This window comes from Galleria mellonella, unplaced genomic scaffold (assembly GCF_026898425.1).
Source record: "Galleria mellonella isolate WM207_F2 unplaced genomic scaffold, CSIRO_AGI_GalMel_v1 utg171, whole genome shotgun sequence".
NCBI classification, from domain to species: domain Eukaryota; kingdom Metazoa; phylum Arthropoda; class Insecta; order Lepidoptera; family Pyralidae; genus Galleria; species Galleria mellonella.
In genome coordinates this window covers 4,617,159-4,635,017 of record NW_026442014.1, presented here as the reverse complement: position 1 = coordinate 4,635,017, position 17,859 = coordinate 4,617,159, and the positions used below count along the sequence as shown (strand labels likewise).

General features: G+C 31.4%; 1 protein-coding gene across 2 annotated transcripts in view; it reads left to right on the top strand.

Moving 5' to 3' along the window:
• LOC113518053 (tyrosine-protein kinase Dnt) overlaps positions 1–17,859 on the top strand; it is a 63,855-nt gene that overhangs the window by 25,190 nt on the left and 20,806 nt on the right. For both annotated transcript variants that reach the window (XM_052892947.1, XM_031913349.2), the window contains 3 exons: positions 9,709–9,836; positions 14,042–14,148; positions 14,925–15,055. In XM_052892947.1, coding sequence (XP_052748907.1) covers positions 9,709–9,836; positions 14,042–14,148; positions 14,925–15,055 — 366 coding nt within the window. The remainder of the gene's footprint in view (positions 1–9,708; positions 9,837–14,041; positions 14,149–14,924; positions 15,056–17,859) is intronic.

Genomic DNA, 17,859 nt, shown 5'->3' with positions numbered 1-17,859 from the left:
ATACTGAGCCAATAATTGCGAAATGATTTTCTTTATCGATTATTTAAGATTAGCAATCGGTTCTGGCTTCACACAAGTCATATTATCATATCAAACTACCCGTTATCTGTCCACTGTTGAACACAGGCCTCCCTTATAGATTGGAGGGTTTTGCCAGTATTCGCTACACTTGGCTGGCGGATTGGGAACCGCAGTTAGGCTTTGGTGATGTTTTAAGAGGGACTCACGAGTAGGTAGATTGAAAAATGAAATCGTATTTTACATTAGCTTTTATAGGCTAATTTTTGATGCCATAAAATTTATGTAAATTTTCGTAGAGAACTCTATTTTTTTTAAATAATATATAGTCTTTGTTAGTTGCTGATAATATAGCTTTCTATACGTAAAAGGTTTTTGAAAATCGATCGAGTAGTATTTGAGTTTGGATAAACTCAATTTACAAATAAACATATTTTTTTTTCTCTTTATATTATTAGTATATATAAAGAATTACAATATAAATCATTGTTATTGATAGTTTTATCATATACTAAAATTTTTGTTCGCTACTTCGTACCCATGGACTTTAGAAGTATGAAAATCAATGAAATAGACTATTTGTAGATTACGTATTAAGATGAAACATGCCCCGTTTTTATTTTACCTTCAGGAGTTCAACTATTGAAACCACATTTAATTTGGTGCAGTTAGTATTACATCATGCCGGAACAAACAGACAGAGTCACAGACAGAGAGAGTGGGTGATGTATGTCTATATATTTTAGTTATAATGTTTACATATTGGTCAAGTAACAGATATATAAAATATATTTTATGTAATATGTAATAACGAAATAAAGAAACCTATTTTAATGAATATAAATATATGTCGGACTGATATGGGTGATATCGAATTGAATGATGAACTTTTTTCGCCCTCAATTTTTAAAGAAAATTAATATATATATATATATATATTGAAAATACCTAATAAATTTTGTCTATCTGTTTGTCAGTGAGAATTTCCTAATTAGATTTGTTTCTTAAATATCTCTATCTCTATATATATATACAGACATAGCTTTACAGTATTAGTAAGAAGTAAGATACTAGAGAGAGAGAGAATATTGTTAACTGGATACCTCTGTAGCACTCGTATTTCTTGTATCTAATAGCTATGATTGCATTAGCAATGCATGGATATATATTTCCATTTGAAGGGAAAGATATGGCAGTGAAATTACAAAGTGTAGAGATATAACATCTTCGTTATAGTACATGCTGTGACATTAAAGATGCTGTAGATAAACAATGGTTCCCACCGTCAGCTTGTTTGCTATTGAATGTTGCCTAAAAAATATCTCTAAGTAGAAATTCGGTCAAATATTCCGCGAACTTTTCATAGCAAAGTTTTTTAATTTTGTTACTTTATGAATATATGAATTTCACAATTTCGGATCACAGTCAATTTCTTTTTCATATGTATCCGAGACAAAGCAAAGTGAACATTGGATTCCTAAAGATTAGATTAGATTATAAAGAATATATTGCAAATATTAAAAGATTGAAGCCGTACAGTTATCCTATTTATCGTAATCTTTTTCTATATTTACGTGCATATGTATATATGTAGTGCGGTTTCAAAGGAATTTTCTTCGGCGAACGCTTAGACTGTGGGATGAGCTCTCTGCCGAAGTTTTCCCCAGACTACAGACTATAGTATATATTTTTTTATACAATTTAGAATGGCAAACAAGCTGATGGCCCACCTGATGGAAAGTCATAACTGTCGCCTATAGACATGAGCAGTACCATGGACATAACAGAGTACACTGTTTCGCCCATGATACCTCCCATGCGTTGCCATTCCTGAGGACTCAGGTGTTATTCCTCTATAATTCCTCCGTACCCAGTAAATTCACGCCATATCCCACCCTTCAAACTGAAACACAACCATGCAAACACAACTGCTTCACGGTTGAAACACGAATGGGACAGAGGTACCCAAGCTATCGCCTTTGTACAAAGTCTCCCTCAGGTTCTTCAAAAAGGGTATATTAAGGTTTCTTCAAGGTTGGTAACGCGCACGTGATTATGCAGTGTTACAGACATCCTATATAAGCTACAGTGACCATTTACCATCAGACGGGCTATATGCTTGTTTGCCACCTTTATGGTATGAAAAATGTATGACAAAATATTTTTGTAAAGTTTTTCATTAATTAATTAAAATGGAATAGTAACCACGTGTTGGTTTAGTTTTCGTTGACGGTGTACCATAAGTTAGTATTAACTTAGGTCAGTTACCCCTCGTAACGAATTCGTCATGGTTTCCAAAAGTATTTTATTTTTCCGAATACCAGTCTTATTTCTTGGCGTGACAATAGTAACTTTACGAGGCTAAAAAAGTGACTATCATTGTTTTCTTTATTGCCTCTTTTATCGCGAGCCATTATGTTGTTATCGTGAGAGAAACAAACTGTAAGTACTTCAGTGGTTTAGGAAGTTCAGAACAAAAATAAAATAGGACAACCATACACGAGCACTTCGCGCCGATGCCATTTGGTCCTGGCATAGAATGGGTCACTCCTTTTCTCGTGGGTATCGTAAAAGGTGAGTAAAGGAATTTAATGGTCGAGGGATAAGGAGCAGAGTTTTTTTTTTAAATCACCATAGTCTTACAGCGATTGCTAACCCGTCTGCCAAGCGTGGCAACTACTGACAAAACCTCCTTTATGAGGGAGGCTATGCTCAGCACTGGACGGTTATACAATAAAAAGAAAATAAGTAGAGCATTATCAGAAACTAGTAATCTCGACCAGCTTCGCACGGGCATATAGTATATTCAAAAATAATTATTTTATTACTCGCTTTATTATCCTTTATTATTCGCTGACAATCTAACTTTCTATAAAAATAAGAATTTTTAAAATCAGTCGAGTAGTTTTTGAGTTACAAACAAACAAACAATTAAATCTTTCTTTTTTGTAATATTAGTATAAATTAATAGAGAGGAAGATTTTTATTTTAATTCGAGCGAGCTAAGAGAGATACTGTTAATGAAAAAATAATAACGTGATAAGGAAATTAATTTGAAATGTTGTTAATATTAATATCATTGGTTAATATAATTTTTCTCAAACATGCTTAGAAATGTGAGCATTATTTTGACAATTCTTAGAGATAAATCAAAATTGCCGTACTGGCCAGATTTATGAAAATCCATATCTGTCGTGTTTTGCGTCCAGATAAATTACTATGTAAGCTCATATCTGTCCTGTAATTTAAAAATGAAATGACCTTTTACTTCGAAACATGGCTACAAAATAATTTCGAAAAACACAAAATAGAAAGCTGTTTAAAAAAAAACAAAGGAACATTATGGCGCTTGAAAAATTATTATTTTTCGTTATTGGTATTGAACTTAAAAAGTAAAATTGTGTTTTTGATTTCTGCGCATTATTTGAAAAAGTTATAAAGCTTGGCCACAACTAGGCGATTAAACATTTGGTTCGTCCAAATACATGTAATGTACTATTAATAAGTAATTTATAAAAAAAAATATCTGTTATTTATTCAAAATAATATGAAAAACACAAGTGATTGTAAGAACAGAAAAAAAACAGCATTCTAAGTGGTCATTTTACCACAAAAAAGTTAAACTTTCGTTAAACAGGTTCAATATATGCTAAGATGTCTTATAACAAATTAAACAAAAGTAAGTTCGACATATTAAAATATAAAAGGTTACTTAAAATATTAAGTAATCAATTTTATTAGAAGAATTTATAGATATTTGCACATATTTTTAAACAAATAAACATCATTACTTTGACTAAACAATGTTTGAGTACTTAGAGTTTTATTAAACGTTGTTTAGATAGGCAATGTTTTAAATTATTTTTGTGGTAAGACCCTAAGAGTTTTGTTAAACACTGTTTTGATAGACAGTGTTTTAAATCATTTATGTGATAAGACCGTTGTAGTATATGTGAAATCTCAAGCTATTTGGCTCGCGTGTTAACCAAACGCGGGGACAATAAACAAACCTTTATCGCCATTTTAATAAATGTGCGGGGAACTTTCTTAGAATAAATAAAGCTCAAGGTGCCTAATAAAAGCACTTTATCTAGAGAATTTCCGAGGCGCGGCAAAAAGACAGGAAAGTTTATGATGGCCCTTTATGAATACACATGAAACAAATGTATTTACATATTCATGAATGTGTTTGCACACTTATTTATTATTGGTTGTTATCGCTCATGATTTTATTAATAGTGACATTTCATCTCATCTAAACAGAAAAGAGCATATTTTTTTCGTATAATAAATATAGATTCTTAAATTAAGATGCTCTCAATAATTAATCTAAGTACGTACTTTAAATATTTGAATTTAGAATGTGAAATTATACGTCTATAAGATGTTTTCATAGAACGAGCACTATTTTTTTTTCGCAAAGAAAAGTGCCAGTATTAATAAATTAATATAGGAGTAATACAGAAAATTGGTTGAAATCGTCAATGTAATTACATAATACAGCTTTAAATATTCATATAAATTCAGAACATTGTTCTTTTGTAAATCGCGAATTCTTTCTAACTTGTAACCTTTTATTATCAAATTAGTAATTTACTAGTTCTTACCTGCAATTTTGTTTGCGTGACCAGGATATGTTCCCTGACTGAGATAAAAAGTAGTCTATATCCTTCTTCATCCCATATACCAGGTTTGTCAACTACGTATAAATTTTTTTAAAAATTATGATTGGTAAATCAATTTTATCCGTTAAGGAGCTGTGACATAATGCATTGTAACAAACAAAGTCCTCATTTTAACATTTTTTTATAATATTCCCCCAAATGCACCCCCGAAGTACCAATTTGGTTTTTGGGAACAAGAAGAAGTCACAGCATGCTGTTTCGTTAATGGAATTTTTACTCAAAAACTCACGGACAACAAGAGAGGTTGGGCAGGGGCATTGTCAAGAATTCAATTTTTATTTTTATTAAACAAATTAATTAAATAACCGACAATTAAAGTTATTTAATTAATTTTGATAACAGCATATTGCTTACTAAAAGACCAGCAACAACGCGGATTTGCTTATGGACAATGATAATTATTTATTATCAGGTGACCAGAACTGAAGCATTGCATGTTCGTTTGTCCTCCCCACTCCTCTTTTTTTTTTTTTTTTTCCGGACAGACTTAGAAACTGGCAAATTTCATCAAGATTGGTTAAGCCGTTAAGGAGCTGTAAGGTAACAAACAAACTCATTTTAACATTTATAATATTCTGCACTACCTTACCAGCATGCTGTTGTTATGCATTAATACTGGGTTTCAAGTTATTTCCTATAACGAATTCTAAGAATAGCCGATAACTAAAGTTCTTTAATTAATTTTGATCACAGCATATTGCTTACTAAAAGACCAGCAACACGCTTGCAATTCCTCTGATATTGCGGATTTGCTTATGGGCAATGATAATTACTTATCATCAGGCGATTTGCATGTTCGGTTGTCCTCTAGGTTGTAAAACATCATCCCCCTATAATGATGATGGTGATATCAACCGTTAACTGTCCACTACCGAACATGGCCCTCCCCTATAAGGGGGATTTTGCCAGTAATTGCCACGTTTAGAATAGGCAATCGCAATTAAGCTTTGGTGACCTTTTAAGAGGAACGTTGATGCCCAATCCTTGACCATAAACTTCACTCTTAGTCACCTTTCACGACACTCACTGGGAAGAAAGGGGTAGCTTATTCTATACCGGGACCACACAGCACAGTTCCCTTATATTGTAAAAAAAGTGTTACTATCGAATGCTCGTGATAGTTTCAGATTGCATGTCTCGTATCTAATTTTACTTTCATTTATTTTAGAAGACAAACCAATCGTATTAACTTGAAAACCTCTCATTAGCCCCACAATGTCTCGGTGAGCCATAATTAAAGGCTCAGCGGTGTCGTATCATTTGGCAGTTTCGTCTGGAATGGTTCATTAACTGTTGAAAATGGAGTGTGTCGCTGTTGTTTGTTTACCGGTAAGTATTTAACTCGCGGTTACTGTTAAATATTGTTATTTTTATTATTAATTATTAAATTAACGGTGCATGTCATTGTTATATGGATGGATAATTAATTTTCTATAAGTTTTTTTTTTATACTAAGAAGATGGTAAATAAACATACAGTCCATCTGATTGTAAACGATTATTACAGCCTATGATAATCTGCAACACTCAAGGGGTGTCATGTGCGTGTTTCTGAGCCTATATATCCAAAATAATATAAATAAAATATTTTATATAAAGCCTAAAATTTTTTATATATACATATTATTTATCCCAAATTATAGATAGATAGATAGATCTTATTTATCCTAAATTATAATATCATCTGTTTGTGTAATTTAAAATATAATAAAATGAATAAAGAAATAACGAAGATACATATGTAGTAGAGGACAGTAAATGTAAGTAAGAGTAATGATAATTCAAGAGTTTTTATCACAAAAAAAATAGCGAGTTCAATTATGGCAATACCAGTTATTTTGATTATGATTAAAAAAGAAAACTGTTGAACCAATTGTAAGTATATTCTTTCAAATAAAAATGAATTTACCAAATCTGTTTACGACTGACGGAGTTATGGGATAGTAACATATATAAACTCAAACAAATTGAGAATCTCCTTCTTTTTGAAAACGGTTAAAAAGGATATTTATCGCAGATTCAACAGCATTTTCTTATAAAATTGCATCATAACTTTAGCAGTACAAGTATTTTTTTTAAGATTATAAAAAATAATTCAATCTAATTCATTTACCATCCTATCTAAGTGCACGTAACATCCCTAGTATTGCAGACATCCATAATCTATAGCACCCGTTCACCATTATACGGGCGCTTGTTTGCGTATAAAAAAAAAAAAAAAACAATGTGATGCATTTTAAATAAATTTTAACAATATTCTAATCTTGATAGACTTATAAAATATATAACTAACAAATTTTGTCGCCAGTAGAGGGATAAAATGGGAATTATTGACTGCAGAGTCAATTTACTAATGATACATTTCGTGTTAATATATGTGATACCGTGTTATTATTATTAATAATAATTAACGACAAATTAATTACTAAACTACATGCGTTTTGAAGCACGTACACCTCTTCCAATGTTCTTTAAGGGTAACAGCGTCTCGTTGTCACAACGGTTTGTGTAGCTACATTTTGCTTTGAGTCATTGATACAGAGGTACGGCTGGAGGCGTGGCGCTCGCTCTGTCATTATGCTTTTAATAACGAGCTACCCTCAAAGGGTATTCTATATATGTAATGTATGTAATAAAATAATTTAAGCTTGAGTTTGATGATAATTACGCTAATAAAGCTTTGTTACGTTATATTTAGACGCATTGTCAATGTTGTTTTAATGGTGGTTCTAGTTTCATTTGAGGTTCATTATAATTATTTTGTTGCTTTTTATAGGACTGATATTGGGGTGAGGATAATGCATTTGAGTGTATATATCCACATTTGTTAAGAAGACTATAGATTTTGATAGATATCCAGCAAACATATAAAAAAGATTTTTTTATAAATACTATGTCGAACTACATATAATAACTACATGAGACAGATTCTTTTCTATACTTAACACAATTTTCTTTCATAATAGTTTTAATGTATTAATACATCAATTGATTAAAATCCTCCCTGTTCCTTTTTAAGTTTCAGTTTTGGAATAAATTATTCAAACTTATACAATTTCTAAGATGCAATCAAACATTTTTCTGCCACGTTATTTCTAGTTAGTTCCAAATTCGAAATAGCTTAGGTAACCTACAATAGGTGTAAAGCTTTTACAACTGAATAGACTTTTATATGAAGCCGATTGTCCAGAGTGTTTAAAGGTAGGGGCTCTCTGTCCCAAATAAGGGTAGTGATTCATCAATTGTGCAAAGTGCCACTTCATATTCAGCCCGTTTCACTGTCTCGTCCGCTTTGACGCCTATAATATGTACGCGGATTATATGAATTGATCCTTTATACAAATATTCATAAAATTTAATATTATATGCAGGAGAATGTCAATAAACGTTTTCAGAAAATAATAAGAAGTATAATGTAAGTTTGTCATGATATATTATATTTATCATGGACTTATATTCCTAACTTTCTTTACCTTAATAATCTGCATATACATTTATAAGTTAATACCAAAAAATGAGATCTTGTATTGAAATTCTATATTAATTGACGTAAAAATGTTTTTAATGTTAATAACAGATTTTAGTTAAAGCTGACAAGCCTATTAAGAAAAAAAATATTAGATATTACCTAAAAGAAAATCAATAATTTTATACAATTATTTTAAATCTCCACCCACTGTAATAATTTGAAATAATTAATTTATATATTTATAAAATTAAATAAAAAAAGATATTAACTTTAATATCAACACAATTTGTATAAATAAGAAACTAACATACAAGTAAAACTGTAAAATTCAAAGAGAATTATCGAAATCTGTTCATAAATTTATGAAGATATCGCATAATGTACAGACACATAAAAGTACTATGAAATTGATAATTTCTTTTCTAAAAAATAAAGTATCAAAACATCTCCGTGTAACTAAACAGAAATGCACTTTTTGGCTAAGCAAATAAAGTTAGTTGGATAATTTGACGTTGCCACGATGCCCCACGGGAATCGAACATGCACTAGGGAGAACATCCATCTGCTTTTTGTGCAATCGTTCGTAATGGTGCAAAAAGAATAATAAGATTTCCTTTTTAGAGAGATGCACTGAGAATAAATAAAGAAGAAGGTATTTTAGTTATTCGAGGGGAAATATTCGTATGGAAATTATTTGTACTAAAGACTATAATCAAATTCCATATTTATTATTTTACGAATTTATTAATCACTCTCTTTTTTATACGAAATTACAATTATTGAATTTAATGTAATTATTTTAGATTTTAATTTGCATTCTAGATTCCCCTAAGGATTCACTCAAGAAAAAATTTAAAGAATAATTATAACATTAGAGATATGACAATCTCGATCACATACAACTGTTTATTATCCCTTTCGCCTCTTTATTGTGAAATAGTGTGCAAAACCACTGCTTTGTAAACGTGGATCAAAAGAAAGAAACTCAATGAAATAGACCATTTTCAGATAATGCATCAAGTTTGCCCCCTGTGTTGTAAAAAAGCTTTTAGGAATATAATGATTAAGAGCATGTCCAGTTTGATTTGGTAGTTTTTAAGTGGTACCGTAGCAAACGTACAGAAAAATCGACAAAATTTCTGAAAATTTTAATAATTATTTTTTCTTAACTATCTGCCATGTACAAACGTTGTCTAGTTTTTTTTTTTTTTTTGTTAACTTATTATGGTAGTAATATAGGAAAAAAGATAAGGTATCTAAGAAAATATTCGTTATTTTTTTGGACTTAATTAATATAAGGCTTGGCTCGACCAAAAAGATGACATAGATCTTTGCTTAATATAGCTAATAATAAGAGAAGATATCTATATATAAATACTAAAAAGGTTTACACATTACTTCATATTACAATACATATATGGATTGCCAATGGGAAATATTAACCCCTATGCGATTTTAAAACATCCATTTCATCTAAATATGGTTATGTGATATATCAATAGCTTGGATTATACAAATATTCAATTTTTTGTTACAGGTCTAGATGCGGAACTGTACTATGTTAGGGAAGGGGTGGTAAACACTTATGCTACCGGTTTCATAGTACCGGTACCGGCGCATATAGCTGACCTCGAGTTCATGTGGCAAGCGCTCGGTAGAAGACCTGTAAGTATTTATTTATTATGACATTTTTTTTACCAGAGGGGACTTTGTACAAAAGTCGTTTGCTTGGGTACCTCTGTCCCATTCGTGTTTCAACCGTAAAGCAGTTGTGTTTGCATGGCTGTATTTCGGTTTGAAGGGTGGGAGTAATAACATCTGAGTCTTCAGGAAGGGCAACGCATGGGACGTATCATGAACGAAACAGTATACTCTGTTATGTCCATAGTACTGCTCAGTCAATAGGCGAGGAACTTTCCATCACCGTCAGCTTGTTTGCCATTCTTATATATAAAAAAAAAAGATATTTATATATTGTGTGTAATTAGATCGAAAAAGTTCGACTGGGTTCGGAATCAATCCATGATCCTTTGTCATGAGTGACTGTAACGCGAGCACGAGCGTTTACGTTGAGGCACGCAATCAGGTTCTTGCTCGCGTAATCTAATTACATGTAAGATAAACTATTAGTTATTATATTAAAATATAATGTGTGCTTATGAAACTTTTAACAATAATATTTATAAATTGTTCCGCATTAAGATCTTGGATTCGATTATCTGATTAGGAAATATCTTAAATAGACTTTTTAATTTGGCACGAGATTAGGTGTTCTGGATCGCGTTTTCAGATGTTAGCTGTCTAGTATTTTATAACATAAATTTTTAGAAACCTTACCTTTTACTTGTGATTTCATTTACCTCATATGACGCCTTTAAAAGTTTATATAAAATAACCTACGATCATATGCAGGATTCAAAGTAGGTCTTTAGAAAAATAAAATGAGAAAATATTATAATATCTATTTTGAAACTACTCTAAACTAGTATTTGCTTGCAAGTTTGTATGCATGGATTTAAGAAGCAGCTATCTACTTCTAAATGGTGTATCGAAATAAAATATATACTTAATATTAAGCAAGGTCTTCAGGAACATTACTGTGAAATCCACTTTTAATTTGCTGCAAGTGTTAATGCGATGCCGGAACACACAGACACAGACAGACAGACAACAAACAAAAAGTATAAAAAAAATATTGTATTGATGTCTATTGCTTTATTAAGATCCCTTATATGAACCAAGCATATAACCCGTTTGAAGATAAACGGTCACTGTAGCCTATGGACGCCTGTAACACTAGAGGTGTCACGTTCACGTTACCGACTGTATTCATCATCATCATCATCTTATCAGCCATTAATTGCCCCTTGTTGAACATAGGCCTCCTCCATAAGGGCAGGAGGGGTTGCCAGTAGGTGGCAGGCGGTTTGGTAATCGCAGTTAGAGCAAGAGGGATGCTGCTGTCCATTTCTTGACTATTAAGTTCCCTGAGCTGCTTTTTACGATACCTACGTGAAAGGAAGGGATGGTCCATTTTACGCGGAGACCACACGGCATAGACCATATTGTATATCACTAAATCATAGATAAAAGAATAAAACTTGTTTTTTTTTTTTCTGTGACCATACACTAAGATTTATAGTCACTTTAGAGCAAAAAAAAGTCGATTTTAGGAAATATAGATTGTTTATCTCTCTTTAATTAATTAGTAAACTATTTTATACTATTTAATGCTTTTAACATTGATTATTGTGTAAAACACTTGTATAAAAAAATCTTAATTATAACTGTCGTTGGTCCCGTACATTCCAATTTGGTTTCAATGCGATTTAATTTCGTGAAACAAAGGGTCCGATTAAGTATTCCTATTACAGCGGCGCCTAACGAATATTTATTGCTCTTGTTACGTTTTTTTTCTGATGCTGACTTTTAATCAACATTTAAAAGTAAAATTTGTTTTGTAGTTCGTGAAATAATTGTCTAAGTAAACCATGTTTTGTTAATAACAAAGGTTCACGTCGATTAAGAAAAACATAATTTTTATAAAATGTGTTCTATATTTTTTAAATACACAATAGAGACTTAACGTGGGTAATAAAGAAGCAGATATGTAGGTACTATTTACCTGTAAAGGCTTTTACATCGTCTTAAGTCCTGATTGCGTATTTAAAATATGTGTAAACAACGTGCAAATACATAATAAAGGCTTGCAACATACAAGCAATTCAACTCGTGTTGCAGGTGTCTATGGTAACGCTAACTGCTTTCTATCAGGTGGAATGTCTGCTCCTCGTCCTTACTAACAATAAAAAAAAAATACTAGCTTTTGACCAGTGACCAGGATATATTTACTGATCGAGATAAAAATTAGCCTATATTCATCTCCATAGCATATAGTACATGTATACCAAATTTTATAGTGTAAGGTAAAGCCATTAAGGCACTATAAGGATAAACAAAGTCACCTTAATTTTAATAAGGATAATATGTATTGTTGATTAAGATAGGTATTTTAATATGCATTTGTATTAAATACATTTTATAATATTGTTGCCATATAAATATAAAAAAAAAAAAATAAAACAAACAAATATATGAAATTAAACGATACTATACCATTGCCGTGACGCCAACAAATCGATTGACAGCTCATTTGTGAAAATTGGTCCCATTAAACGTTAAAATTGGAGGGTGACTACCACCTGTAAATAATTTATGGACATTCCACCAATTACAGATGGAAATAGTAATGATTTCCGTATTATTCTATTACTATTCAGTGTTAGCTACGTGTGAAATAGCGTCCTCTAATGTCAGAAGTTTCTGGAATACCTTAACTGTATTCAAAGAGCTCTGACGTGGCTAAATAGAAAAAGGTTTCCGCGTGCTTATCATTTGTAAGTAGGTATATATATGTTATAGATACTTTCCAATATACAGTTAATATTCATGTTGTAACCATTGAAATTGCTGTTTTTTAAGATCCAAATATTTATATTTTTTACTTGTATTATTATATCTATACATGACGTACTCGTATTAATGAATATCCATAGATGCAACAGTCTCTCCGACCTCGAAATATAAATATACAAAGTTGCATCAATAATATACGTGACTTCACGTAACGTCATGGTCTTCACTTCTTTATGGACTGTAGTTATAAATGTATATTTGGTGTTTCTACTATTAGTATAAAACTAGCTTTTTTCTTCGGCTTTGCTCTCGTGTGGTATTTGATTTCTTGTTCTCTAAAATTTCACGTGTCTAACTTCTAAACTGATGACATTCCATACAAAGTTCCAACCCTCGTTTTAGGGGGTGAAATCTAAAAATCTCTTTCTTATTGTTTATCTGTATTATAACAAAGAACCTATTTGCAAAATCTTAAAATTTTAGATTCAGTAATTTCAGCTGTGCGTTGATATATGGATCAGCCAGTTAGTCAGTATCCTCTTTTATACATAGATATATACGAGTCGATGTAAAAGTTTCTAAGGACATCTTTGACTCAACATACCACGATTAGACAATTGAACGGATTTATATAGATGTAATATTTGCAACTCAATACAGAATATCCAAGTCTAAATATAACTATAGTTTTCCAAATTGATCCAACGATCCAGAGATATTCAAACCAATATGATAACTAATGTAATCTGCTAGAATATTTTCTTACCCGAGATCTCTTTATTGTAATTTTCAACTCACATAGGTTAGGGCATCATGGAGCTAGTATTGCTAGAGTCGCTATTTATTATTTTTGATGGCGTAATTTTGGGCATACTTAGATACACCAACGAAAGTAATAAAATGACATAAAAAAGTTAGCGCAGTAAATCAAAGAATGGCGTTTTTTTGTCATTCATATAGTGGTAACGTGATGTCAATGTAAAAATGTTGCCGTATAGTCCCGGCATAGAATGGGCCTCTCCTTTTTTCTCGTGGATGTCGAAGGAGGTGACTAAGAGATTTTAGTGATCGAGGGATGAACAGCAACGTCTCTCTTAAAACGTCACCAAAACCTAACTGCGGTTGCTAATCCTCCTGACAAACATGGTAATTACTGGCAAATCTCCAAGGGGAAGGTCTGTGTTCAGTAGTGGACAGTTACCGGGTAATATGATAATTATTATGATGAATGTACTGAAAAAGGACACAAGATTCTAATGGAGTAAAACTGAAAGAAATATTATATCCACTTGTAGAAAAAATATTTGTCATTTGAGTAGAAATAAAAAGTCGCTTCGGACAGCACTGGACGGAATTGACGATTCAATTTGAATTTTGTAGTTAATTATAAGGACAAATTAGCGACAATTTAGCAATAATGTAACAATAACGTTATGATTGTTTGTTTTGTACAGCTTCCATATGTGATGGGCATAGACTACGAGAGCCGAGGCGCCATGCTGCCGCCACAAGTCAATATCTCCGAGCGGGGCCTGGTACCTACCACGTTGCAGACTTTTAGGTAAATTATTATACATATTATATATATTCTTTATTACACTTAAACAATATATTCGACAATTAGTTTAACAACTTGTTAGCAAGGGAGGACTTATCTCTGAAAGAGATCTCTTCCAGCCAACCCAGTGTAGTTAGAGAGAAAATGATTTAATTTGGGTAATCCAGTGCAGAAAAGGTACCAGTGAAAATAATGTAAATACATCAAACACTATTGTGAATAAATATGTAAATAAATAAATACATTAATAAATTAATGAATAAATAAATACGTAAATAAGTAAATAGATAAATATATATGCATATGTATAAGTGCATAGAATTATCATGTACAATTGATTAAAAGATGTGATTTCAGTCTTCTCTTGAAGGAAGTAATGGAAGGACTATTGTGTCATTTGTAAATTTGAAGATTGTAAACTCTTTTGAAAACCGAATTTGTTTTTATTCAACGTAGAATGGCAAACAAGAAACAGTATATTTAAGGTCAACAACCTTTGTATTCAGTAATTTTATTGCTATGCCCTCTCCTTTAATTGAAATGCAGTCCTATAAGTACAGGTCTTTGGCATATGGCTTGTATTTGTACCTTCAAGATGTCATGAATGGGTTGTGAAGCCTGAAGAAACCTCAACACACCCTTTTTGAGGAACTTTTTACTAAAGTAAACTAAAAAAAATCATAACATTTATGAATACAAAAGATCAGTAAAGTGTTGCCACCCAATTAAATCAGTTATAAAGCTCTAACTAGTAATAATGACATATTTTCTTTATCCAGAGTTCGCTTGCCATGCACCGGCACACGGAGTGCTGAAATACTTGTGACCATCCAACTCAATATATCAGCACCAGATCGCGCGCACAAGGACGTCAGATTATTATTCAAAAGGAACAAAATTTGTTGGAAAGGTAAGCAAATCGTATTAAACTTATTACAAAGCCATCTTTAATGTAATTATATACGCATAGGAGAGTCAATTGACAAAAGTCTCAAATTTCCTACTCTTCTCTTTATTGTCCAAATCTTTTTCTATGCAAGTAGTTCGTTTATGAAACTCCTTCCCTACTCGCTATATAGCGCGCTCAATATTCGGCTGTTTAAAAAAAAATTACATTTCTGTAATATTTTGTCTATTGTCAATTGCCTATCCCAATAATCACTTAATCCTCTTTAGTTCTTCTTAGATTTATGTATGTTGTATTATATATCTATATTTGTATTGTGTATGTATATATTTATATACATATTTATGTATACATATGTACGGATACAATTTTACTTAACTATGAGTACTGTCCTTAATTTATGGAGCGAGCGAGCAAACATTTATTTATCGGTATACTATTTTGTCGAGGTATGGTTAGCAGTACTCCTCTTAAAACATCTCTAAAGTTACACTGCAGTTGTCAATTGGCTTGTCAAGCGTGGCAACTACTGGCAAACTACCTTTATGGGGGAGGCCTATATTCAGCGGTAGAAAGTTTTGTCCCGATATTTTTTTTTTTGCAAAATACAACATTCATAACATCCCTTTTTGTAACTTGACTCATATATCCACACTGGTTCCGGAGACTATTATTGTTTGTACTATTAATTACTCCGTACCATTTGTTCATATTTAAATAATGTCCTGGCCACTTTCCAAACCGGTTTCGGTAGATGAATAAAAAATACCATCTATGATTTTTATTCTAAGGCAGATTAGTCAGATATTTGTATATTATTTCGTATGTTAGTTATAAAGAAATAAGAACATTAAGAATTCCAAGAAATCCCACAAGATATGACGAAATAGGACGGTGATGAATACTCCATTCGTCTAGTACCTACCTACTTAATATATATGACACAAATAGATTTTGTTCCACAGAAAAAGAAAGTAACTCTGTCTTTAGTACTGACAAAACCAGTTATTTTGATTTAAAAACCAAACTACTAAACCGACTTTGATAAAATTTCTTTGCAAACTAATCTGAAAGAATAGATTTTTAGATAATAAAAAAAAGAATTTTTCAAATCGGTTTATAAATGACGAAGTTAAAAATACTATCGAATCTATCTCCTTCTTCTTTTGAAGGTTTTTTAAAATACACATTTCAATAAAGTAAATTCCTTATACTTATTTAGATGCATGAAATAACGCTTACGCTATTATGTTGATAATAATTTATCAATCGACTTCAAAAAGAAAAATTTTTCAATTCGGTTGTATTATGTTACATGGTTTTCTACTAAATAAGCGAAACATAATCTTATATTAATAAGAGCTAAATCTAATTAAGTTATTATATTTATGACTTTAAAATAATAAACATTCTAGGTACCAGCAGTTTAACAGCAACTGCAATACTTTTAATTAATTAATGTAGTATATTAAGATTGAACTAACAATTATAATACAGCTATATTTATAAATTATAGAGTACTCACATTTTTTTATAATTTTTTTATTCATGCCTATAGGCAAACATTACCACTTACCATCAGATAAGCTGTCAGATTGTTTGCCATTCTAAGTTGCATAAAAACAAAATATACACCAATACAAATTGTACGAATATGTGAAAAGTTTATATATGAACTTATCGAATTTAATAACGCTCTAGCAATTGAAAAACGACCGAACTTAACCACTTTATTTCCCCTTCGACAAATCAGTCTAACGAGCTATGGTAGGTACGGGTACCTACACTAAAAACACATAAAGCAATAAAAGCGAAGTTAGAACACTTTCTCTGTCTACCGCAATAATAATAACAATAAATTTCGCACAATGCACGATGGAATTGGTAGTATAGTGGCGTAAGTACAGTTGGGGAATTTATTGAGAATTTGAAATTATTTCAGCATACACTATGTTCTCTTAATGTATTGTATATGTATATTGATGATTGAATATCTGTACATAATACTACATACATAACATCTAGTAATCTGCGATAACGTTTGTTATGTAAAAATTAGAAAACGAACAATATCCTTTTTTTCTGTAGATGCATGGAAGTAGAATATTATTTTATCCTTAATACATATTTAAAATAAATTTTACTTTTTCTTTGTAAATGGATAATTTTTTGATTCATTTCCTATTTAAGAGCTGCGTTGCTTGTTGGTGGATAAATAGGCAAATTATGCACCCGAAATTGCTTAATGTTAAGAGATTATATTCGATTGCCTTCCATTTAGAATAAATGAATTATGAGAAATCAGACAACGTTCATAATTTTTTCCTTGTAAACGATGTTTTCGTGTAAAATCATCTAATGCAAACATGTTATTTTTCTATCTTCAAAACGCTGGCTCTGCTATATTTTCAAAGATATTCTCTCAAAATTACTTTTCTCAGAAAACGTATCTACTCTTTGAAACAGCCAAAACCTTTATTGGAGCTGTCACTCAGAAATTTATAGAAAAAAAATTGCAAAGAGAAAAATTATACACATATTATTTTCTAAAAAAAAGCAGAATAGAGTTTTATTAAAATTGTTGGATTGGCTGGCTCACTCGACAAATCACTCCCTCGCATACTTTATTAGCATGTAGACGGTTTAGTAGACGCAACAGGATATTTGAGAGGGATACAAGCGTATCTGGGGCCGGAGGCTCTTCCCCTTAATGTGTTTACAAGGAAGTATCGATTGTTCTGTTGTACTTTTATTTGACTTGGAAATTTCTTGTTGCCCTTCCCGAGCGTTAAGTGTGCTTTATTATT